This window comes from Armigeres subalbatus, chromosome 2, assembly GCF_024139115.2.
Source record: "Armigeres subalbatus isolate Guangzhou_Male chromosome 2, GZ_Asu_2, whole genome shotgun sequence".
NCBI lineage: Eukaryota > Metazoa > Arthropoda > Insecta > Diptera > Culicidae > Armigeres > Armigeres subalbatus.
Window position 1 is genome coordinate 435,426,309 of NC_085140.1, and position 24,365 is coordinate 435,450,673.

General features: G+C 39.3%; 1 protein-coding gene across 3 annotated transcripts in view; it reads left to right on the top strand.

The window, feature by feature from the left end:
- LOC134213601 (protein Shroom) overlaps window positions 1-24,365 on the top strand; it is a 929,824-nt gene that overhangs the window by 50,988 nt on the left and 854,471 nt on the right. For all 3 annotated transcript variants that reach the window (XM_062692809.1, XM_062692811.1, XM_062692810.1), the window contains exon 3: window positions 10,406-11,090. In XM_062692809.1, coding sequence (XP_062548793.1) covers window positions 10,677-11,090 — 414 coding nt within the window. In that variant the 5' untranslated portion in view covers window positions 10,406-10,676. The remainder of the gene's footprint in view (window positions 1-10,405; window positions 11,091-24,365) is intronic.

Below are 24,365 nucleotides of genomic sequence, written 5' to 3' on the forward strand. Positions count from 1 at the left end.
ATCTGTCAAGGTACAATTAAGTGGTGGAATTGAATGGGATTGTACAAATTCGTCTTATGACAAGCTAATTTTCATTGTCAAAAAAAATCATAAAATCCGATTGTTTTCCACTAAATTTACTCCATGCCATCGTAGTGCTTCTATTCAAGATTCACGTTAGTGGTTTAGGTCCCCAATATTGCGACGTTTTCCTTGTGAAAATGACGCGATTCCTTAGCATGTCCGTATTACCCCCAGCCCCCCCCCCTACTTTTTTTTCAGAATGGCATTTTACAGAAAGACTAAAAAATTGTTTTGAGAGAAGCTAAACACTTTTTTATCGCGTTTGAACAATCTTTTTTTATGTACTAATTTTCTTTTTACGTAACACGACATGGAATTGTTGTCTTCTTTTTCCAATATTGGACGCATATTGATTTCACAATTGAGGGGGTCAAACGCAAATGGGTGTAAGTGACAAAAACTTAGTTTTGAGAAAAATGGGTGCACAGTTTTTCAATATCTTCTTTCTTCTTCTATATAATAAAAATGAGTTGAGGTTTTTTTCCTGACGATTTAACTCGCGAACGGGTTGACCGATTAACAAGATTTTTTCCCTAATCGATTCGTTTTGGGACCCGCAAGGTTTGTATATACAAAAAATTGGTGAATTTAAAGGGGAAATGTAAAAAATCTTCAGAATACAATTTTGGGTCAGCTGTTGAGGAAAACAAACGCACGGAAATTGATCTAGAGTGCGGTGCTGCTAATAGTTCATTGTGACATTTGCAACACCCGGGCAATGCTGGGTCTCTTTCGCTAGTTTTTAATATTTTTTCGCTTCATACAAATTGTATGGAGGTTCAAAAAAAAAATTAATAATTTTCTACGAATTTTCACATTTATTATAAACATCGAACAAACGATATCAGCATATTGCCGCAAAGGTCTAGAACCAAAGATTTTTTTGCTATAGTCAACTCAATTTTGGCAAATTTAAAAAAATGCAATGTGCAGAGAATGTGGCTGATTAACAAGTGTTTAACAAATAAACAAATTTCTTTAATTTTCAAGTGCTACAACGCCCATTCATATTCTTTCCTGTCATTGCCGGAGCTCCATCATTTGTTAGGCCTTAAGTTTTCAAAGAAGAGTTCAAGCTCCTACATACAGGTCTTAAAACCTTTCCTCAGGCCTATACCGGTAGTCGTTTCCTTCATTGGGATCAATCTGCTAATTCCTAAGTGATTTGAAGATGACCATCATTTCCCCTTACGAAGACCTTGTTTTTTACATTCAGTATTTTCATTGATTGTGAGCAGGTAGAATAAGAAGAAAATGGCTTTTTCACGTAACATGGTTTTCAATTCTTCTGTGAGAACTTTAACTCCTCACCGTGCTTTACGACAAACTAATACTACTGAAGGAGGCTTTTTTAGAGCACAAGATATCACCAATAGCCGATATGCATTTCCTAACAAGTTCTTCGTCCTGGAAAAGATTCATCCGTATTGCCAAAATATCATTAACAGCAAAACTGTTCTGTATTCCAGTTCCAACTCCGTGCTTGACTAGATTTAATTTTCTTATCAGTAATAACCTATAGTTATTAAAGAATAAGAAGGAGCTTCTCGGCCAGACAGACTTTGCTATTTTGCGGCTCCCATTGGCCTCAAATAAGAACTCAAGCTGCTAGAACTGCCCTCGAAAGACTAAGCTGACAGGGTGTCCATCCAGTCGGGAAAACCGGGAAAAGCGAAAAAACGTGAATTGGATTCGACCGGGAAAAAACCGGGGAAAATGCGGGAAATAAGGAAACCAATCGGAAAATTGAACCATCGATCAAATCATAAACATTTATTACCAAAGTTATGAATTATTTTCTTTTTGTTATGTCCTAACCTTTTCGAGACGACTTTTTTTTACATTGATTTAACGTACAGACTTGGGTTTTTCCGCTCAATCCTTGTTGTTGAAATGTTGAAATTTTTTTTTTCGGATGTCCTGGGCCGTCCCAACTGTTCTGGAGTACATGTTCTCGAATGCATCAGAAAATATCACTAGAAACATTTTGAGAAAAGGCTGAGAATACGTCCAAAAATGTGATCATAAGACATGCAATTATTGAGTTTTATGTTTACTAGCTACTACAGACCTTTACGGTCCTACAGACCTTTTCGGTTGAGCCCGGGAGCTCAAAAGATGCGATCTACTAGATCAGCGGTTCTCAATCTGGGGTACATGTACCCCTGGGGGTACCTTCACTGGCCCTAGGGGGTACCTCGAACAAAAATTCGTAATGGCGGGCGAATTACCAGAAGCCTCCTTTCAAAAGGCCCGGAAGCCTCCTTTCAAAAGGCCCGGAAGCCTCCTTTCAAAAGGCCCGGAAGCCTCCTTTCAAAAGGCCCGGAAGCCTCCTTTCAAGAGGCCCGGAAGCCTCCTTTCAAGAGGCCCGGAAGCCTCGTTTCAAGAGGCCCGGAAGCCTCGTTTCAAGAGGCCCGGAAGCCTCGTTTCAAGAGGCCCGGAAGCCTCCTTTCAAGAGGCCCGGAAGCCTCCTTTCAAGAGGCCCGGAAGCCTCCTTTCAAGAGGCCCGGAAGCCTCCTTTCAAGAGGCCCGGAAGCCTCCTTTCAAGAGGCCCGGAAGCCTCCTTTCAAGAGGCCCGGAAGCCTCCTTTCAAGAGGCCAGGAAGCCTCCTTTCAAGAGGCCGGAAGCCTCCTTTCAAGAGACATGAAGCCTCCTTTCAAGAGGCCCGGAAGCCTTCTTTCAAGAGGCCCGGAGGCCTCCTTTCAAGAGGCCCGGAGGCCTCCTTTCAAGAGGCCCAGGCCTCCTTTCAAGAGGCCCAGGCCTCCTTTCAAGAGGCCAGGAAGCCTTCTTTCAAGAGGCCCGGAAGCCTCCTTTCAAGAGGCCAGAAGCCTCCTTTCAAGCGGCCCTGCAGCCTCCTTTCAAGAGGCCCGGAAGCCTCCTTTCAAGAGGCCCGGAAGCCTCCTTTCAAGAGGCCCGGAAGCCTCATTTCAAGAGGCCAGAAGCCTCATTTCAAGATGCCTGGGAGCCACATTTCAAGAGGCCCAGAAGCCTCCTTTCAAGAGGCCTGGAAGCCTCCTTTCAAGAGGCCCGGAAGCCTCCTTTCAAGAGGCCTGGAAGCCTCCTTTCAAGAGGCCCGGAAGCCTCCTTTCAAGAGGCCCGGAAGCCTCCTTTCAAGAGGCCTGGAAGCCTCCTTTCAAGAGGCCCGGAAGCCTCCTTTCAAGAGGCCCGGAAGCCTCCTTTCAAGAGGCCCGGAAGCCTCCTTTCAAGAGGCCCGGAAGCCTCCTTTCAAGAGGCCAGAAGCCTCCTTTCAAGAGGCCCGGAAGCCTCCTTTCAAGAGGCCCGAAGCCTCCTTTCAAGAGGCCAGAAGCCTCCTTTCAAGAGGCCCAGAGCCTCCTTTCAAGAGGCCCGGAAGCCTCCTTTCAAGAGGCCCGGAAGCCTCCTTTCAAGAGGCCCGGAAGCCTCCTTTCAAGAGGCCCGGAAGCCTCCTTTCAAGAGGCCTGAAGCCTCCTTTCAAGAGGCCCAGAAGCCTCCTTTCAAGAGGCCCGGAAGCCTCCTTTCAAGAGGCCCGGAAGCCTCCTTTCACGAGGCCCGGAAGCCTCCTTTCAAGAGGCCGGGAAGCCTTCTTTCAAGAGGCCCAGAAGCCTCCATTCAAGAGGCCCGGAAGCCTCCTTTAAAGAGACCCGGAAGCGTCATTTCAAGAGGCCCGGAAGCCTCCTTTCAAGTACCCGGCCCTGGAAGCCTCCTCTCAAGTACCCGGCCCTGGAAGCCTCCTTTCAAGAGGCCCGGAAGCCTCCTTTCTAGAGGCCTGGAAGCCTCCTTTCAAGAGGCCCGGAAGCCTCCTTTCAAGAGGCCCGGAAGCCTCCTTTCAAGAGGCCCGGAAGCCTCCTTTCAAGAGGCCCGGAAGCCTCCTTTCAAGAGGCCCGGAAGCCTCCTTTCAAGAGGCCCGGAAGCCTCCTTTCAAGAGGCCTGGAAGCCTCATTTCAAGAGGCCTGGAAGCCTCATTTCAAGAGGCCTGGAAGCCTCATTTCAAGAGGCCTGGAAGCCTCATTTCAAGAGGCCCGGAAGCCTCCTTTCAAGAGGCCCGGAAGCCTCCTTTCAAGAGGCCCGGAAGCCTCCTTTCAAGAGGCCCGGAAGCCTCCTTTCAAGAGGCCCGGAAGCCTCCTTTCAAGAGGCCCGGAAGCCTCCTTTCAAGAGGCCCGGAAGCCTCCTTTCAAGAGGCGCAGAAGCCTCCTTTCAAGAGGCCCGGAAGCCTCCTTTCAAGAGGCCCGGAAGCCTCCTTTCAAGAGGCCCGGAAGCCTCCTTTCAAGAGGCCCGGAAGCCTCCTTTCAAGAGGCCCGGAAGCCTCCTTTCAAGAGGCCCGGAAGCCTCCTTTCAAGAGGCCCGGAAGCCTCCTTTCAAGAGGCCCGGAAGCCTCCTTTCAAGAGGCCCGGAAGCCTCCTTTCAAGAGGCCCGGAAGCCTCCTTTCAAGAGGCCCGGAAGCCTCCTTTCAAGAGGCCCGGAAGCCTCCTTTCAAGAGGCCCGGAAGCCTCCTTTCAAGAGGCCCGGAAGCCTCCTTTCAAGAGGCCCGGAAGCCTCCTTTCAAGAGGCCAGAAGCCTCCTTTCAAGAGGCCCGAAGCCTCCTTTCAAGAGGCCCGGAAGCCTCCTTTCAAGAGGCCCTTTCAAGAGGCCCGGAAGCCTCCTTTCAAGAGGCCCGGAAGCCTCCTTTCAAGAGGCCCGGAAGCCTCCTTTCAAGAGGCCCGGAAGCCTCCTTTCAAGAGGCCCGGAAGCCTCCTTTCAAGAGGCCTGGAAGCCTCCTTTCAAGAGGCCTGGAAGCCTCTCTTCAAGAGGCCTGGAAGCCTCCTTTCAAGAGGCCTGGAAGCCTCCTTTCAAGATGCCTGGAAGCCTCCTTTCAAGAGGAGGCTAGGAAGCCTCTTCTTTCAAGAGGCACGGAAGCCTACTTTAAGGAGGGTTCGGAGGCCTTTTTTCAAAAAGCTCGGAAGGCTTCTTCCAAGCGAATCAAAAGGTTCCTTTCAAAAGGCTCGAAAAGCTCCCTTTAAGAGGATCTGAAGCATCCCTTCAAGATGCTCGAAATTCTACCTTCAAGAGGCTTGGAAGCGTACTTTCAAAGGTCTCATAGGCGTCCTTTCAATATGCAAAACCTCTCTACAAGAGATACAGAAGCCTTTTATCAAGAGGCGCGGAAGCCTACTTTCAAGAGATTCAAAAGGCCCTTTCAAGAGGCTCGTAAGTCTCCCTTAAAATTTATTTTTTCAAGAGGATTGAAAGCCTTCTTTCAAGAAGGGGGTACCTCAATTATTGAAAAAGTTCGAAGGGGTATCTCTCACGAAAAAGGTTGAGAACCGCTGTACTAGATCAACCAAGTCCTGAACGGTGTATACGTGCATCGCTAAACATCCCAGCAGGTCCATTGAATCAATAGAATTTTACTCTTTATGTTTATTAGCTACTACAGGCCTTTTTGGTTCTTCAAACCGGCATGGGGCTCAACACGTGCGATCTACCCAATCAACCATGTCCTGAACGATGTATCCGTTTAGCGTTAAACATCACAGCAGGTTCTTTGAGCCGATACGATTTCATTCATTATTTTCACAAGCTACATTGGACCACGGATTATGTGATTTATACAATGAACCAACTTATGAATGGTGTATGATATGATATCCCAGTAGGTTCATTGAGCTGATATGACTTCAATTATTATTCATACAAGCTACTACAGAACTTTAGGCTCACCAAAACGTCTTGGAAATCGTTACGGTTGAACTACTTGATCATCCAAGTTCCTGTACGCAGGACAAATCGCAGGTTAACCTCATTGTCATTGTGCATCTTGACTTAAGATTATTTTGGAGCACCTTGGCATTGGATCTCATGTTCATGGAAATTAGGACCTTATGCTTATTACACCGGATTTAAATATATATAATATATAATATAAATATAATATAATTTAAATATAATAGGAAATAGGCTTTGCATGATGCGTGGATGATTTTTGAACCAGATTGTGTGTATACTAACGATGAAGATATTGCAAAAGCCTTGATTGATCTGATAGATACCGTGGGCTGAACTCCAGGACGTTTTGGAGTACCTTGAGCATCCTAAATTCAAATGAATTGGATCTGGATTATGCATATATGCTTATATTGAATCAGATTGAGTGTATACCAACGATGAGGACATTGGCCAAAGCACCGTGGGCTGAACTCCAGAACGTTTTGGAGTACGTATTCAACAAAATTGGAATTGCATGATGCATATATGCCTATTGAACAGGATTGGGTGTATACCGGCGATGAGGACATTGCAAAAACCTTGGTTGGTCCGGTAGATACCGTGGGCTGAACTCCAGAACGTTCTGGAGTACCTTGAGTATCCCGTATTCGAGAAAATTGAATTTGCATAATGCGTATATGCTTATTGCGCCAGTTTGGGTGTAAACCGATGATGAGGACATTGGTCAAAGCCTTGATTGATCTGATAGTTACCGTGGGCGCCAGGACGTTTTGAAGTACCTTGAGCATCTCGTATGCCTGAAAATTAATCACAAGTATAACGTTCACGATGGCTCAACTTATCTGAGTATAAAATTAATCACAAGTTTAACGTTCACTATGGCTCAACTTATCTGAGTATTTAGAACTATCGAACAATGTGATTTAGGATTCAAACATGCCAGATTTATTTGCATGCTCTCAGAAGCGAGATCTTCCCATAACTGAGAATATCCTACAACAAGTGTGTGAATGAATTGATATGAAATGATTTCCGTTTTACTTTTACGATCAAAATATCACAAGTCAGTCAATAAGCCGCTTGGCGCGTTTTGGCTTCCCCGGCCATTTGAAATCTATTTCTTGAATCGATTTCCGCATTGTGCTTTGAGCTGTTTGTCGTAATTTTTTGATCGCTCAATCCACAACTTATACACAAGTTAATCACACCATAAATTGAAAGACCTTCATCCTGGGACTGAACAAGTTGCTAGAAATTCATGAGGAAATTGCTCGAGGAACTCGAAGAGCAATGTCTTCGCAAGAGTTTCAAATGGAACTTGTTGATGAAAATCATCAAAAGTTTCAAATTTTGATAAATAATTTCAGATGATTTTTTCATGAATACCGATTTATCTAAAAAGATTTAGAAAGTTTCTTGCGGGCGAACTTGAACAGCTTTCGGATTATTTTTAATTAATTTTGTTCAAAAAATAATCTGGACTTCCGAAAGAAAGTTTGGTAATTGATAAAATTTTAATTAATTTTATTTAATTTGTGATTTTTCAAATTCAGAATATTTCTCTAACTTTTTACATAGAAAAAAAAATTCCATAGCTTTGAAAATTCAAATTCTAATATTGGGTGAAAACTTCCAAATTTTGGATGTATTGAAAAATCGGTATGAATAAACAGTATTGATAAAACAAATTTCTGAAAATTCAAAAAGTAAGTTCGATTTAAGAAAGTGTTTTTGAGCAATTAAAACAAAAATTTGGGTCTTAGAGAGTTAAAGAACATCATCAATGAGTTATTTTTAGAAGATATATATTGAATGGGTCTAAGAGCTTCCTAGTCTTCCGACTAATAAAACAAAATAAAAATTAGCTATTTTCTTGCTTAGATTCGCTTTTATGATATTTTAGTATCAGTTCCTCCAACCGGGAATCTGAAAATGGACAGTGGACACCCTGCTGAGAGTTAGGTACTCATGAACCGAACGTGTCCAAAATTGTATCTGTTGAACGTTTCCTTGAGTGAACGAGGTGCCCAGAAACATCGAACGTGTCCGATGTGCCAGAAAACTAGCAAAATTTCACCTGTTGGTCATTTCGTGGTTTGATCGTGGCCAATGTGTCTCAAAGCATTTAAAATGTCATCTGATTGGCTTTTCCTTGAGCGAATGAGTTTCCCATGAACTCTTCCGAATGTGGCCCATGTGTTTTTAATCTTTTGAAATCTGCGTTTTCTGTTCTGTTTTGCGTTTCCTTGAGGAAATGAGGTTCCGAATGTGGTCAATGTGCTCAAAAACTTTCAAAATGTTAGCTGTTGAGTGTTTCCTTAAGTGAATGAGGTGCCCAGAAACACTTCCGAACGTGACCAATGTGTCCAAAAACTCTTAAAATGTTATCTGTTTGTCGTTTTCTTGAGCAAATGACGTTCCCGTGAACTCTTCAGAACGTGGCCAACGTGTTCAAATACTTTCAAATTTCACCTGTTTGGCGTTTCGCTGAGGTAGTGAGGTTCCCATAAACTCTTCCAAATGTGGCCTATGTGTACATAAACTTACAAAATATTATCTGTTGGACGTTTCCTTGAGCGAATGATGTGCACACTTCCGAACAGATTTTTTTTTATTTAAGTATGTTTTAAGCTGTATACCCGCTGGAAATAAAATTGTTCGCTCCCAGAAGCTACTGTGAAAACTTCAACCAAATCCGTCAAGTCTAATGTCTTAAAAACAAAAAATTTCACACCTCACCACCCTTATGTCTAATGTGTTAAAAAAAACTCTTAAAATTTCATCTGTTGGGTATTTTCCTGAAGAAATGAGATTCCCAGGAAACAAACTTTCAAAACTTTATATGTTGGGTGTATTTTTCAAAATCATGATGTTTGATACGTCGCAAGATGGGTTTCGGAGTTAATCAAAATTTGTCCGCTCCCGGTAGAAAACGAGGTTACCAGAAGCACTTATCGATGTAGCCAATGTGTGCAAAAACGTGTCATAAATGCATTTGTTGAGCTTGTCTTCCAATATTGTGGAGTTTGGTGTCGCGTAAGCTTGGGTATAGCAACATATGTATGAAAAGTAACATCTAGAGTCCAGGTTCCCGGAACATTCTAAACCAAATTCTGAGGATCTGATTGTCCTCAAAAAGACTTCTGATGTTAAACATTAATGATTGATCACATTTTCATCAACAATGCGGAAAATTGACGCGTAATTATCAATGGTTTTAAAACAATTGCCTGTTTTTGTCCACATTTGACCCAAGACTCCTCCTCCAATAAATCGGACCGAATGGAGACCATGCATGTACCGAAAATTATAAATATCTGAAGACGCTTCTTCTCCAAAAGTTTCATGGGATTCGGATGGCAATGAGCTCACAGTGTTGGTTACAATTTCAATTTCTACTCCATATCGAAACCCGTTTTGTCGATTGATAATTGCAATTCAAACATCATTTTCGAATGATTTTAAAAATTATTGTACCATGGTCTGATTTCACATAGACAGACAGAGCTTGTTGTTCATAATTTTATAGCATCGTATTTTGTCTCGACACATTGAAGCAACCTTTTGATTTAAATTCCCAAACAAGACAATTATTTACACATGAGCATCACAAAAGAAAAAACCATTGTATCGCTAAAATAATACAACCATGAAAATAATCCGTTACTGTTAACTAATGCCCATGCGAGCAAATCCGCTGAAAGCTGCTGTTTGCTTCATCTATCACCAAAAACAACAATAGTTGCAACATTCCCAATAACCGCCCCTGCGACGACGACCTCATCAACACCTAACCAGCCGAAGAAGGACGAGAGAAATTACACAACCTCTCCGACAACATCATCATCATCCACCAATGGACTGTATAGAGACTGTTGTAGCGGGGGCCAAACAAGATCACCCCCTTTCACCGCCAACGACTAATGCATGCTCGTCGGACTACTGCTGCTGGGTCGCGTTTGGCGGCGAAATTTGATTTAATTAAGCCCCTGCGCTGTTGCGCGCTGCAGCACTACCGCGGAAAACAATAGACCCCGCACGCCCTCGTTCCCATATCGGGTGGGACCATTATCATCACCTCTTCACTCATAGGGCAGCATAGCGGGCGCGTGGGGTGGATGATTGGCCCTCTTCCCCTGGAAGGGGTCCGGAAAGTTTCCGTTTGTGTGTGCGCGGTGCTGCGTGCTGGTGCGACTCTCAAAGTGCGAAAAAAACAGGGCCAAACCCTGGATGCGAGTTGCAGATTCGAAGAAGAACAATAAATAAAGTGAAATTGTTTTGGGGGATGCTTAAAATTCCAAAATTGCCAATATAGAAATAGAGATAGGAGTGGAAAAAGTTTTTTAAGCCTTCGAGATCGGTTTTAAATTTGTTTTTATTAGAAATGTTATAATAAACTAGGATTTTGAACTGATAACTTTTGAAAATTGAAATTTTCGGAATAAACTGATTTTTAATGATTCAAATTTTAATATTAATCTATTCTATCAGATATTTTATAAAATTGCATGCAAGTAGTTGTATTTAGAGTTTATCGATGTTCTGATATTGTTGCATTGATCAATCTTCCAACTTTTCTACCCCTAGGCCTAGTTTGGCAGTTTTGGAATTTTTATAAAAGAAGTTTTCTGCCATCTAATTAGGCATGTATATATTTCAGCCGATGTGACCAACGAAGAAAGCGCAACGCTTGCGTGTTTGTGGGGAAAAATGCTCCCCTTTGTGCAATCAACTCGAGAGTTCCCCCAGTGTGAATAACGTGATGCACTCAAAAAGAGTTTTTAAGGTTTTCTAAAATCCCAAAGCAGCAAGAAACCGCGCTCGAAACCGAGGAAGCATAAGTTCGCGAATGTGTACAGTGTGTAAAGTGTTGGGGTGTTTAGGCATTACTCGTTACGGGAAGATATCTCGGCAGAGCTTTATACTAAACAATGGATCGGTTTAGTGTGAGCAACAACGGATCGGGCAGTGCCGTTGCCGGTGGGACCCCCACTTCGGCCGCCCAACTCAACGTCAATAGTGGTGCGAACAATGCTACAAGCATCGCCGCATCGAGCAACAATAACAGCAACAACAACAGTAACAACGCCATCCCAACCGCAACAGTCGCCGTCGCCAATAATAGCCCCATCAACAATAACAGCAACAGCAATAATGGTGTGAAGCTGCGCCCTGATCGCGGTAATTCGTCCATTGACTCGACGCTTTCATCGGCATCGGCGGCGGCGGCGGTCTCCGGAGTTGTTGCATCCAGCTATCGGAGATCTTTTCACCACCGGCTAGGGCCGGGCAGTGCTAGTGCGACGTCCGATTACAGCATGTCCACGCTGGCCGAATCGATACAGGTAAGTGCTCCTATTCGTTGCGTAAATCTATTCTACGAACCATCGTAATATCATTTCCTACAATCAAGTAATCTGGACGGTATCTAACCTTTCCCTGATGTCTATTTTTAAGGCCTTTAAAAAATTAAATCTGCTGTAAAAATCATATTTCTTGACCGATTCCTTCGCAACAAGTTACATTCCATCCGAATGGATCCCAATTTTTGATTCATACTAGATTTGAATTAATCCTCAGTACGGCTCCAGAATGATTCCAAAATCCCTTGGGGTCAGTTGACCTCGGGAAAAGTGATCATTTACGAATTTAAGTCAAACCAGGTCGTGTGACACCTCAAACTTCATGACTTCACAAAACAATAATGGGAATGATATTTTAGCGTTCCTGGGCCACTCGGGCTCAACTTTTGACACGACATATTTCGAATAAATTTGGGAGATGGTTATTTCGTAGGTCCCCGGATTGTGGCCGGATTGAACCCGAACCAGGAACCCAGGAGCCCTGACAATATAGTTTTCATAATTATTTTGTGAAATCATGAATTTTGACTCAATTTAGGAAATGACCATTTCGGAAATCCCCCGAATGGCCGAATGGTGGCCGGTTTGAACCTTAGTGGCCCAGGAAATATCATTTCCTACAATGCTTTGTGTAATCAAAGTTGGAAGTGCCGCACGACCTATTTCGACTAAATTTAGGAAATGTAGTTTAGTTTTTGAAGGCCCTTAAAAACATACGTCAGGGACGCAAAGCCTTATTAAATATTCATGTTGCAATATACACCAAGGTTGTTTAAACGTGGCTAGTTTTTTTCTTTTCATGGTCTTCATTTTCAATAGAACACTGAAGGAAAAAATAACACGAATATTGGTATTGAACATAAGGCTCTGTATAATAAACAAAAGATAATCACTAATCAGTATCAGATTTTTTAATAATAAATTCTTTTTCATGGAAATACAAATTCTAATAAGTCGGGATTCGCTGGTTGGGTTTTCAATACACTGGCCACTTTTTAGTTGGGCCTCCGGTGGTTGGGTCATGGCCAAACTAAAAAGCAACCGTTCGTCAAAATTAAATGTAAACACGAAAAACGGGATTGGGTGTCACTGGACATCATTTGTGATGTTCAAGTCGAAATACACGTGTTCAAATGGCTGTCATTTGGCCCAACTAAAAAACCGAATTCGTTAGTTAGGTCGAAGTCGTGGCCCAACCAGCGAATCGCGACTGTACTATCGATGAAATGTTCGAAGTAAGTAGTGAAAAGTGAGAATGGACAAATAGGAAATTAGATGTGATAGATGAAAAGTGAGAAATGAGAGCTGTTTAGTGGAAGGTGAGAAATAAGAATTGAGACAAGATAAGTAGTAGTAAGAAGCGTTATTTGAGAAGTTAGAGCGGATGGTGAGAAGAATGACAGAAATAAGAAGGAGAAAAAAGAAATGAGAAGAAGGAAGGAGTAATAATAAAGAAGAAAAAAGAAGTGAGAAAGAAGATTGAGGGATAAAAGGAAGTAAGAAGAGGAAAAAATTATTTAGGATAAAGGAAAACAATAAGGATTGATTTTCACTTCTCGTCTCTCGCTCATCATTTTTGACTACTGACACCTCATTCCCAATTCCTAATATTTTATTCTCCCCTCCACACTTATCTGTCATTTTTTACTTTTCACGCTTTACTTCTACGATCAATTGTCTATTCTCCACTTTACTCTTTCCACATTCACATACTTCACTCTTTCCACATTCACATACTTGTTCGGCAAAATTATGTTTCCGGCCATATGACCCGTTTTGCTGAATGATATATTCGACCAGGTGTCAGACCATTAGGCCGAATGCCGTTTGGCCTAACGCCATTTGGCCGAAATCTGGGTGGTTTGGTTGCCATTTGGCCGAATAGTTTAAAAGTTTGGCCTCAGATTACGAGTAGTAAAGAGTGAGCATTGTGAAGTGAGTAACGAGAAATAGAAAGTGGGAAATGTGAAGCGAAAAGTGGAATATAAAAGTGAACTGAGAACAGAGAACTTCTTCCTTTTCCTTTTCTTCCTTCTTCATTCTTCTTTCATTTTTCTTCCTCATTCTATATTTCTCCTTCCTTTTGCCTTCTTCGTTGTTTCTTCTTCCTATTCCATACTCTCTTCTTCCTTTTTCTTTTTTCTTCTTACTTTTTACACCTTTCTTCCTTCTTTCTTCTTTCTTCCTCTTCCTTGTTTCTTCTTGTTTCTTCCTTATTTCTTCTTGCTTCTTCCTTCTTTCATCCTTCCTCCATCTTCTTTCTTCCTTCATCCTTCTTTCTTCTTTCTACTTCCTTCTTTCATTCTCCTTCTATCTTCCTTCGTTCTCCATCCTTAATCCACGTTCCTTTTCCTTCTTATTTCTTTCTGCTTCCTTCTACTTCGATCTTCATCCTCCTTTCTTCTTGTTTCTTCTTTTTCACATTTCTTTCTTCTTCTATTTTTCTTCTACCGTCTTCCTGCTTCCTGCTTTTTTTTCTTTCTTCCTTCTACCTTTTTCCTTGCTTTTCTTCTTCCGTCCTTATTCTTTCTTCCTTCATCTTTCGTTCTTCTTTCTTCTTTCTTTATTCGTTCTTTTTTCTTATTCTTTCTTTTTTTCTTCTTCCTTATGCTTTTCTTCCATCTTTTTTCTTACATCTTCATTTTTTCCCTCTTTCTTCTTCTTTTTTTCTTTCGTTCTTCTTTCTCCTTCTTTCTTTCTGTTTCTTCGTCCTTCATCATTTTTCATTCTTTCTTTTTCCTCATTCCTTCTCCTTTTTTTCCTTCACCTTTCTTTCTTTTTCCTTCTCCATTTTTTCTTCTTTCTTCTTCCTTGGTTATTCTACTCCTTTCCTTCTTCTTTGTTTATTCTTTATTCAGAGATGATCTTCTTCGTGTTGCTTGCTACTCGCTCACTCATTTATCACTTCTCACCTATCACAATGCACTATAGTCCAGGATACAGATTTACGCGGAAAGATGCATTTTACGCCAAAACTACATTTTTTAGAAAAAACTGTTGTTCTACAAAATTGTTCGAAATAGTAAGGCCATCATTATGGTTTTACCAAAAAATAGGGTGGCCCATCATATAAAAAAAAATAGAATTTTTTTTTATTTCTCAGAATATTGACATGTTATGTTCTACAAAGTTGTAGCGCAGCTTATTCCAATTAATTTTGCTAAAAAAACTTTTTCTGTAATTTTACCTAATTAAATTAGTGTGTACCTCAAAAAAACAGTATTTTTGATCTACTTTTTTTGTTTTAGATTTCTCGAAAAAGTCGTCTTCAGGTGACTTTTAGAGCTCAAAAAAATGCAACTTTTGATGGGTAAATATGCTCAATTTCCTTTTTGCGATCAAAAGTTATAATCGTTTTCCTGTCAAAATTACATTTTTTTCCTAAGTTGATATCTCCGGTTAGGGCAGACCAAAAAAATATATTTACACGGCATTTGAAAGAGAAATTAATATCCTTTATTATGTCAAAAAATTTGGGATATATTATTTTTTTATCTCAAGTTTTATCAATTTTACTAAAATCATGTTTTTTCAAATAAATTAATATAACTCGACAACGGAAGAAGATACAGACGATATTCTTATAGCAAAACACGCGTTTTGAAAAGCCTCAAAAGTCTTCAGAAGATGACATTCGTGAGAAATGAAAAATAAAAAATCTACAGCTTCAACACTTTTTATAAATTTTATCATTATCATCGTATTGCAAGATTTACGAGAAAAGATGCATTTTCGGTCTGAAGTATACTTTTAAGAAACAAAATTTGTTCTACAAAGTTGTTCTGGATACTTGGGCCCTTATTATAGAGTTATCGAAAAATAGGGTGGGCCATTTTATAAAAATGTGATTTTTTTTTATTTTGCGTAATATTGCCATAAAATGTTCTACTAAGTTGTAGCGCAGCTTTTTCCAATCAACTTTGCTATACAAACTTTTTATGTAGCTCTTGAGCTCACTTGTTTAGAGTAATTTCACTTACCAGGATTAGGGTGTCCCTCAAAAAAGAATATTTATGATCTACTCATTTCATTTTTTATTTTTCACGGATGTCACCTTCTGAAGACTTTTACGGCTTTTAATACGAATATCGTCTGTATCTTCTTCCGTTGTCGAGTTATATCAATTTATTAAAAAAAAACATGATTTTAGTAAAATTGGTGAAACTTGAGATAAAAAATTAACATATCCCCAATTTTTTGACATAATGAAGAATATTAATTTCTCTTTCAGATGCCGTGTGAATATATTTTTTTGGTCTGCCCTAACCGGAGATATCAATTTATGAAAAAAATGTAATTTTGACAGAAAAACGATTATAACTTTTGATCGGAAAAAGATATTGAGCGTATTTACCCATCAAAAGTTGCATTTTTTTGAGCTCTAAAAGTCACCTGAAGACGACTTTTTCGAGAAATCTAAAACAAAAAAAGTAGATAAAAAATGCTGTTTTATAAGGTACACCCTAATCCAATTAGGTAAAATTGCTCTAAATCAGCCAAGAGCTACAGAAAAATAAGAAAATTATTTTGAGCTTTTTAGTGGAATGTTTTCACCTGTCATAAGAAGAGTTTAAACAATCCCATTGAATTCCACCACTTAATTGTATCCTGACAGATACGTATTTCGACCTCAACAGTAAGGCCGTCTTCAGTGTCTCGTACTTGACTCGACTTAAGTCAAGTCGAGTCAAGTACGAGACACTGAAGACGGCCTTACTGTTGAGGTCGAAATACGTATCTGTCAGGATACAATTAAGTGGTGGAATTCAATGGGATTGTTTAAACTCGTCTTATGACAGGCTACAGAAAAAGTTTTTTTTAGCAAAATTGATTGGAATAAGCTGCGCTACAACTTTGTAGAACATAACATGTCAATATTTTGAGAAATAAAAAAAATATTCTCTAATTTTTTTCATATGATGGGCCACCCTATTATTTGGTAGAACCATAATGATGGCCTTACTATTTCGAACAATTTTGTAGTACAACAAAAATATAGTTTTGGCGTAAAATTCATCTTTCCGCGTAAATCTGTATCCTGGACCATAGTGCAATATCACAAATCGGGACCGCTTTGCGATTTGGGCGTAACTCATTTTGTAAACAAACATTCTTTTGTGGATTCCGTAGAATGCAAGCGTGTTTCTCTAAAACTAATTCGCTTACCTGCTAGAAGAAAGCCTATTCTGTCGGATACATACCGTGGTTTTCTAAGGAAATGCTTGCTGTAGCTGGAATTCGTCTTCCAATGTTTGTTTACAAAATATATTACGCCCAAATCGCAAATCAGTCCCGAAATATCACTTCTTACCAATAACTTCAAACTACACACTTCTCACTTTTTTGTTCCCACTACAAACACTTCTTACTTCTCACTACTCACTACTCACCGGTCAAACGGCATTCAGCCGAATGACGTTCTGCAAAAAGACCCATTCGGCCAAACAGCCTTCGGCCAATCGACATTCGGCCGAATAACCCTTATAACCATTCGACCAATAGGACTTTTCTACAAAATGACCATTTAGGTCGAACGGCATTTTCGGTCAAACGATTTTTTCGACCAAATAATCGGTCCGTCCAATACAACTTTCAACCGTATGTCGCTTTCGACCAAATGACATTTACAGCCAAACCGTTTTCGGCCAAATGGAATTCGGTAAGAAGACTTTCAGCCTAACTAACGTCTAATTGGCCTGATGGTATTCGGTCAAATGGATTTTGGCCGAACGACTTTCGATCTTCCCTGCCTGTTGGGCCATTCCGATAACCACTTTCACCGGCTTATTGGCTGACATTCTGGCTGCGTACCCGGCCCACCGCAGTCGTCCGATTTTCGCGATGATTCCCTCAACGGCTACTATAATTCATGGTTCTTTCGCCTTCTCCACGTCGTCGTCTTCTCGTCTTCCATCTGCACCATCAGCTATAATCAAAAAAATTTTTCTCGTTTTTCACTAATTCCAGCTATGCCAAATAACTTTTGCTCTTTCATTTTTTTCAAAAGTTGAAATCTTTGAAATCTTTGAAAAAAATCGTGGGAAGGATAGGGTTAAGGTTTGAAATAAATCACCGCGTCAATCAACAAACTGCTTCATTTTCATGTGTTCCGGCACCGACCAATTCTAGACGAAAACCCTTATTATCGATCATTAACCCCCTTTGTCCATCGACGTGAAATTCTCATCGTACAACTTCAATTGCCCGTACTTCTTCGGGTGGTTAATTAAATTTACCATTTCTTTTGCCCATCAGTTCTTCGCACACTAGCGAATGGGATTCTGAGAGCTTTTCACGGTAGAACTGACCGATGGTGTTTGCTATGCAGATAATAATCGAGAGATGTCCGGAAGTACCACACCGTATCTCCATCTAGAAATCGCGTTCCCTAGAATTACTCCAAAGCCCATTTCGGAAAGCCCCTACTTACTGGTGCCCGAATTTGATTTCTGTGTGTGAAAAAAATCTTCCATAGTACCGAACGGTTGATCGTAAGTTTCCGCTTCAACGCTCTTTATGGTCTTGGTTTGCACGTTCGTTTTAGATTCAGTTTTGTATGTACGATTCTAATTATGTCGATAAATCTAGCTGCTATCAACCGTTCGGTCTACCATCGGATCTGGAACAAGCGCCCAATAAGTTAATTAAATAATCATGCGTTATTTGTATGTTCTACTTTTGTTAAAACACGTTATGTTCTAGTTTGCTGTTTATGCCAAGTCTTGTTCAACTAATCAAATATTCTAATGCGCAGATCGATTTGAAATTCCTATGGGCTCTATTTGGCTTCTTTCGAGATTTCTAATCAGCAATAAATCATCATATGCGGACAGGTTTCCATCCCCCAATAACCTTAATTATCACATCGTACGTCCCGATGAGGTGGTCCCTCGATCTCCACGGCGCGACCCGCAATCTGCACTTGCTTTGACAGCCGATCACCGAAACTTCATCATCGCCATCCGCAGGCGGTGTGAGGTGGGCCTTTCGCCGCGATACCGCACTCTCTAATGGCCTAATATCTACGCCCGCCTCGCTCATATCATGCCATTAGCCATTTCCCCCGTCGCATCGCATCGGGGCGAAACAGAAATAAACGGAACAGAAAAGACCTTCGCTCAAGGTCTGGATTTATGATGATCGACAACAATGGTCTCCTGCGCAACAACCTGAGGAGAGGCGCTTTCTAACGCTTGGCCGGACGAGATGCGTGTCATCGTTATGCAGCGGGGTGGTAATGGCAAGATTATGGAAACAACCGCAACCACGAACGCATGGATGGACGCATTAACGGCTGCCGGTCCGGTCCCGGGCTAGCTGCCAGCCGGCCGGGAGCCACAAATTCGGGGGGTTAACTGTAGATTTCGTTGTTTGTTGATTTTTTGGGTCATGTCTGTGCACTTTTTGTCTGCTTCTGCTCGAAGGCAGGCGTGTTCGCTATTTAGGTACCTACTTCGACTATACCACCGGTCAACAACAGGCTGCCATAGCAGCCGATTTCCACTCAATTCGATCGTTTCGCTCAATAGTTTTGGATTTTTTTTGGGGTTCAAATCGAAGTCTAGTTATTATAACCGCTTTCGATGGGAATTGACTTCAAAATCAAAGTATGAACGAAGAGGAATCACGACTATGCTCGTTAGATATAGTTCATGGATGTGGTTGCCTGTAGTGATTTGTGGTAAATTCTACTAAGAGCTAGATCGCAAATTACATGTTATTTGTATCTGAAGGAGGAAGGTTTTGGAAATAAACAGGCTTGCAGATATATAGCCAAAAATGTACAGCAACTGTATAAACAAAAACACTTTGTGGGTTTAAATACAACGAATTGCCCATGAATAGAGAAATAACGTGAACAGAACATACATTGACTAGATGGATGTGTTTTGCCTTTCTCGTACAATTAAGTTATACCGAAAGACTATAGGACTACTTCAAAGCTTAACTTTTGATAAAGGACTTGGAAACCAATGAGTCCATGGATAGTGTTATACACCAATCGACTCAGCTTGACAAATTGAGGTAATGTCTGTATGTGTGGTGTATATTAGAGTGGTTCATCATGGTCATTTTTCAATACCATACTGTATTACCATACTCAATACCATACCAACAACTGTGCAGAATTTGGGCCTGATAGGTTGCTTCCTTCCTTTTGCACAGTCGATTGGAGTCCCAAAATGATTTATAAAAACATTGATTTCACTTGATAGGATGATGTTTGTGTTTTGCCATATAACTGCGCCCCACTCTAGTGTGTATGTGTGTAGAAACACGTTTTTGGTATTTAGCATTATCCGATTCGTCAGCAGAAAACTGAAATCCTTGGAATGCGGTCGTGTTGTTTGCTATTGAAAATTGGTCCGATCGGTCATTGCGTTATGGAGTTATTGGAAGAACATTGCTTTTTTTCCCCAAAGGTTCACCCTCCGGAAATTTTAAAAGTGAAAACTTTTTTTCTGCAGAAATTGCTGCAATGCATTTTCTGTAACGCAGCAAGATGTGAATTAATAAAAAAATATTATCTTTCCTTATAAAGTGACCTTAATTTTAACCTCTATCATGTAGTTAAGAAAATTATTTCGAGCTTTTCAGTGGAATGTCTTCACTTGTCAAGACACTTAATTGTACCTTGACAGATACGTACTTGACTCGACTTGTAAGTCGAGTCAAGTACGAGACACTGAAGATGACTTTACTGTTGAGGTCGAAATACGTATCTGTCAAGGTTCAATTAAGTGGTGGAATTAAATGGCATTGTACAAACCCGTCTTATGACGTCTTATGCGTTTTTCTCGTTACTCTTGTGGGTTTTCTTGTTTTATAATACCCGAGAAAGGCACCATCACCGCTAGGTGGATTATTCTGGGTTTTCCTTTTAAAGGAAGTAGACTCTCAGTTCGACTGCTTATGTCAATATGTCTGGATATTTTAGAACAACCGTTTACGATCTGTCCCAAAGTTTCGGCAAGTTTTTGTTGCCTTTATCAAGGGGAAAATCATGAATGTGGTTCATCTACGCCTAAAGTCTTTGAAAAGTTTATTGTCTTTTTAAATGTTTGTACATAGTTCATGTAATATGTTTCATAAATTGAAATATTTATATTCTAAAATTAACTTGTTTTGCACTTTTGTGGATTGAGTTGCTTAACTTACTTACTACTTACATATGGGATAAAAATTTCGTAAGGCAGTGTGAAAAACTAAGAAAAGCACTGAAAAGCATCATCCGTTGACGTATTACGACACTTTACCAGATCACGGTAGCTTAGAGCAAGTTTCATTAAGTTGCTTTTTTGTCTTGAAAGCTGAAGGAAAGTAAAAGGTTATTGCAGGAGAAGGACTTTATGAGAAAAGGGCTTTTAAAATAAAATATATTCATGGCTTTTTCACATTAAAGTTCTTTTTTAAATAGTTTTTTTTTAACTTGAAGCAACTTAGTCAATATGTTTTTTACCCATTTTGCTTATTCATCCAGGAAGCAAGGAATATGATAACAACTATGATAGCGAATGAGATGGAGCATGAGAAACAAAATTGATGAGAATGATAATAATTCATGGGAACGAGAATGGATGAGAATGAATGAGAATAAGAATAAGTGAGAATGAGAATGAATAAAAATGAGAATGAAGAAAAAATTAGAATGGAAACGGGAAGGAATGAGAATAAGAATAAGTTTTGAGTAAAATTTGAATGAATGAAAATGGGAATGAATGAGATTGAAAACGTATGATAATGCATTAGAAAGAATGAGAGTGAACAAGAATGAATAAGAATCAGAATGAATGAGAATTATAATGGGAATGAATGAGAATGAAAGAGAGAATGGGATTGAATGATAATGAGAATGAGATTGAATGATAATGAGAATGATTGAGAATGATAATTAGAATGGATGAGAATGAATGAGTATCAATGCGAATGAATGCGAATAAGAATAAGAATCAATTAGAAATATTGAGAATGAGAATCAATGAGAATGAAAAAGAATGAATTAGAATTATTAAAATGAGAATGAATGAGAAAGATAATGAGAATAAACAAGAATGGATGAGAATGGATGAAAATGAATGTGAATGAATGAGAAATGGTAAAAATAAGAATGAATTTAGATTAGAAAAAAAATCAAAGTTTTAAAGATAAATAGATGCAACCTGATAAGATTTGATGAAGCTGACAAGTTTTTTTTTGTTTATTTCTTGATATCATAATAAATGAGCATGGGAATGAAAGAAATGAGAATTAATGAGAATGAGAGTGAGAAATAATGAGCATACCTGAGAATGACTTATAATGAGTTAGAATGGGAATAAGTGAGAATGAGAATAAAATTGATAAGATTGATAAGGAGATTGGGAATGAGATTGATAATGAGAATGATTCCGAATGGAATTAGGTGAAAGAAAGCATTAGGTGAGAATTTGAAAATTAGGAGAGAGATTTGGAATGAGATTAATAACAAAAATGACTTGAAGTTGAATGAGAACAAATGATACTAAGAATGAATGAGATAGAGAACGAATGTGAATGAGTTTTTTTTTCAACTCTTGAATGTATGTGAATATGAAAATGAATAGACCGAGAATGAATTAAAATTAGAATGAGAATGAATTAGAATGAGAATTAGAATGATTTTAGAATTAATGAAAATTGGATTGTGAGATTGCAAATGGTGTTGAGAATAAGATTGAGAATGAGAATGAGATTGAGGATGAGAATAAGATAGAAAATGAGATTGAGAATGAACCTGAGATTTAATTGGAGAATGAGATTGACTATGAGATTGAGAATAAGATTTCGAATGAGATTGAGAATAATATTGAGAAAGAGGTTGTGATTATGATTGAGCATGATATTGAGAATAAGATTGAGAATAAAAGAATGAATGTGAATAAATAAGGCTTTGAATGAGAATAAATTCAAATGAGAGTAAGCATGAATGAGTATAAAAATGAATGAGAATGAATGAAAATGGGAATGCATTGGAATTAGAATGACTGAGATTGAAAATATATGAAAATGAGAATCAATGGGGTTGAGGACGAATAATACGGAGAAGTTTTTTTTTTAATTTGTGAATGAATTTGAATGAGAATGAATGTGAATGAGAGTAGGAAAGAATAAAAATAATTAATTGCATATTATTCAGCAACTCGGCCGTACGAAAACCATTTTTTTGTTAAATATCTTGGCTGTGCATATGCACAGCATATGTTTCGAAATGGACAAATTGATATGAAATTTGCAAAAAAGAATCCACGTGTCTTGGAGGGACTCGAAACCTCAACCTCCTACTTTCTAGATAGGCGTGATAACCCCTACACAACAAGACCACTTAAAGGTCACGTTTGCGGAAAAGCCATCAGAATCCGAGTACCAACCTCCACCGCGGTTAGCTCTCTTTTTTGCAAATTGAATATCTTTCGGATGCTTGATTTGCCCAATCTCCCCATGTGCTCAACTCCACATTGTAATCAAGCGTCGGTCTTTCACCGTCATTAGTCGTCTAAGTACACGCGACCGCTTACGTAAAGGCAATCAAACTCATTAAATGCTTTAGCCAAGCAAGCCTTTGGCACAGCAGAGTGCGATTGAATTCGCATTCTATACCGTCCCGCCCAGTCCGTTACTGGGGGGCATGGAGTGCGATCCTTTCGTTTAATAAAACAATGTGCACTCGCTTGGCTGTGGATATACAACAGTAAAGCACATGTGGAGATTGGGCAAATCAAGCATCCGAAAGATATTCAATTTGCAAAAAAGAGAGCTAACCGCGGTGGAGGTTGGTACTCGGATTCTGATGGCTTTTCCGCAAACGTGACCTTTAAGTAGTCTTGTTGTGTAGGGGTTATCACGCCTATCTAGAGGTTGAGGTTGAGGGTTCGAGTCCCTCCAAGACAAGGGGATTCTTTTTCGCAAATTTCATATCAATTTGTCCATTTCGACACATATGCTGTGCATATGCACAGCCAAGATATTTAACAAATAAAAATAAATTGAAATGCGATTGAATGAGAATAGCGATGAATGAGAATGAATGTGTAAGGGTAAGAATCAGATGAAAAATGAAAATGAGATTGAGAATGAAAATAGGATTGATAATGAGAATGTGATTGAAAATGAAATTGAGATCGAGAATGAGATTGAGAATGAGATTGAAAATATGATTGAGACTGAAATTGAGAATATTATTTAGAATGAGAATGAATGAGAATAAATGCGAACGCAGATGAAAATTTTGCATAAGACAATAAAATTAATGATACTGAGAATGAATGAAAATGAGAATGATTGAGACTCAATCGAAGGAGAATGAATGATAATGGATTACAAGGAATGAAAATGAATGAGAATTTAGGAGTATAAATGAGAATTGAAAAGAATGAGAATGAATGAGCATGCGAATGAATAAATTTCAGCACTGGTTTGAGAAATTTAGAACTATTGTTGCTATACGGTTAGAATATTATTTTGAGCAATAAGAAAAAGGCTCCCACAAAAATAAAACCAATTTTCGGATGTTCTCAAAGATGCTACATGACCAGTTAGTCATATCACAATTGAGGGGGTCAAACACAAAAGGGTGTAAGTGCTTCGAAACCCCCTCAATTATAACAATATGTGTTACAAATAACAAGACTGGCGACTGGCGGCCCAAGAACGAGCGATCTGGAATAAGACATTACATTCGGTTTTGCTCCGGACAACACGGAGTGTGTGTCCTCCATAGGTATAGGTCACAAATAATAATTTTGATATAAATTCTTTATCATGATGAAAGAATGGATGAAGGACAGAATATCGCATGATCGTCATAACATGATTATAACACAATGTGATATAATAGTTATGAATAGCAATACTTGTAATACAACAAGTGATAACTTTGTTTTTCTCAATAACAAAATTTGAAATCATTTAATTTATTTTCATAACTTTTCAAGTAACACATCGAATTATATTTTTGTTCAATTGAAAACATATTACTTTTTGTTAAAACTAGAAGCAATTTTGTTACAATTTAAGTTTTTTTTAATTACTTTGTTTTATAACAACCTCTGTTATATCAAATTTTTGTAACAGAATAACAAGCTCTGGTATAAATATGTTATCATCTACTGGTTCGGTAGATTATCATTCAGACAATTTTTTTAATCAACAAACATTTTTTTCCAATAACATCTAAGATTTAATCTCCTTGTAGTCAAATATAAACATTACATGGCATGACGTGAAAATAATTTTTCGCCA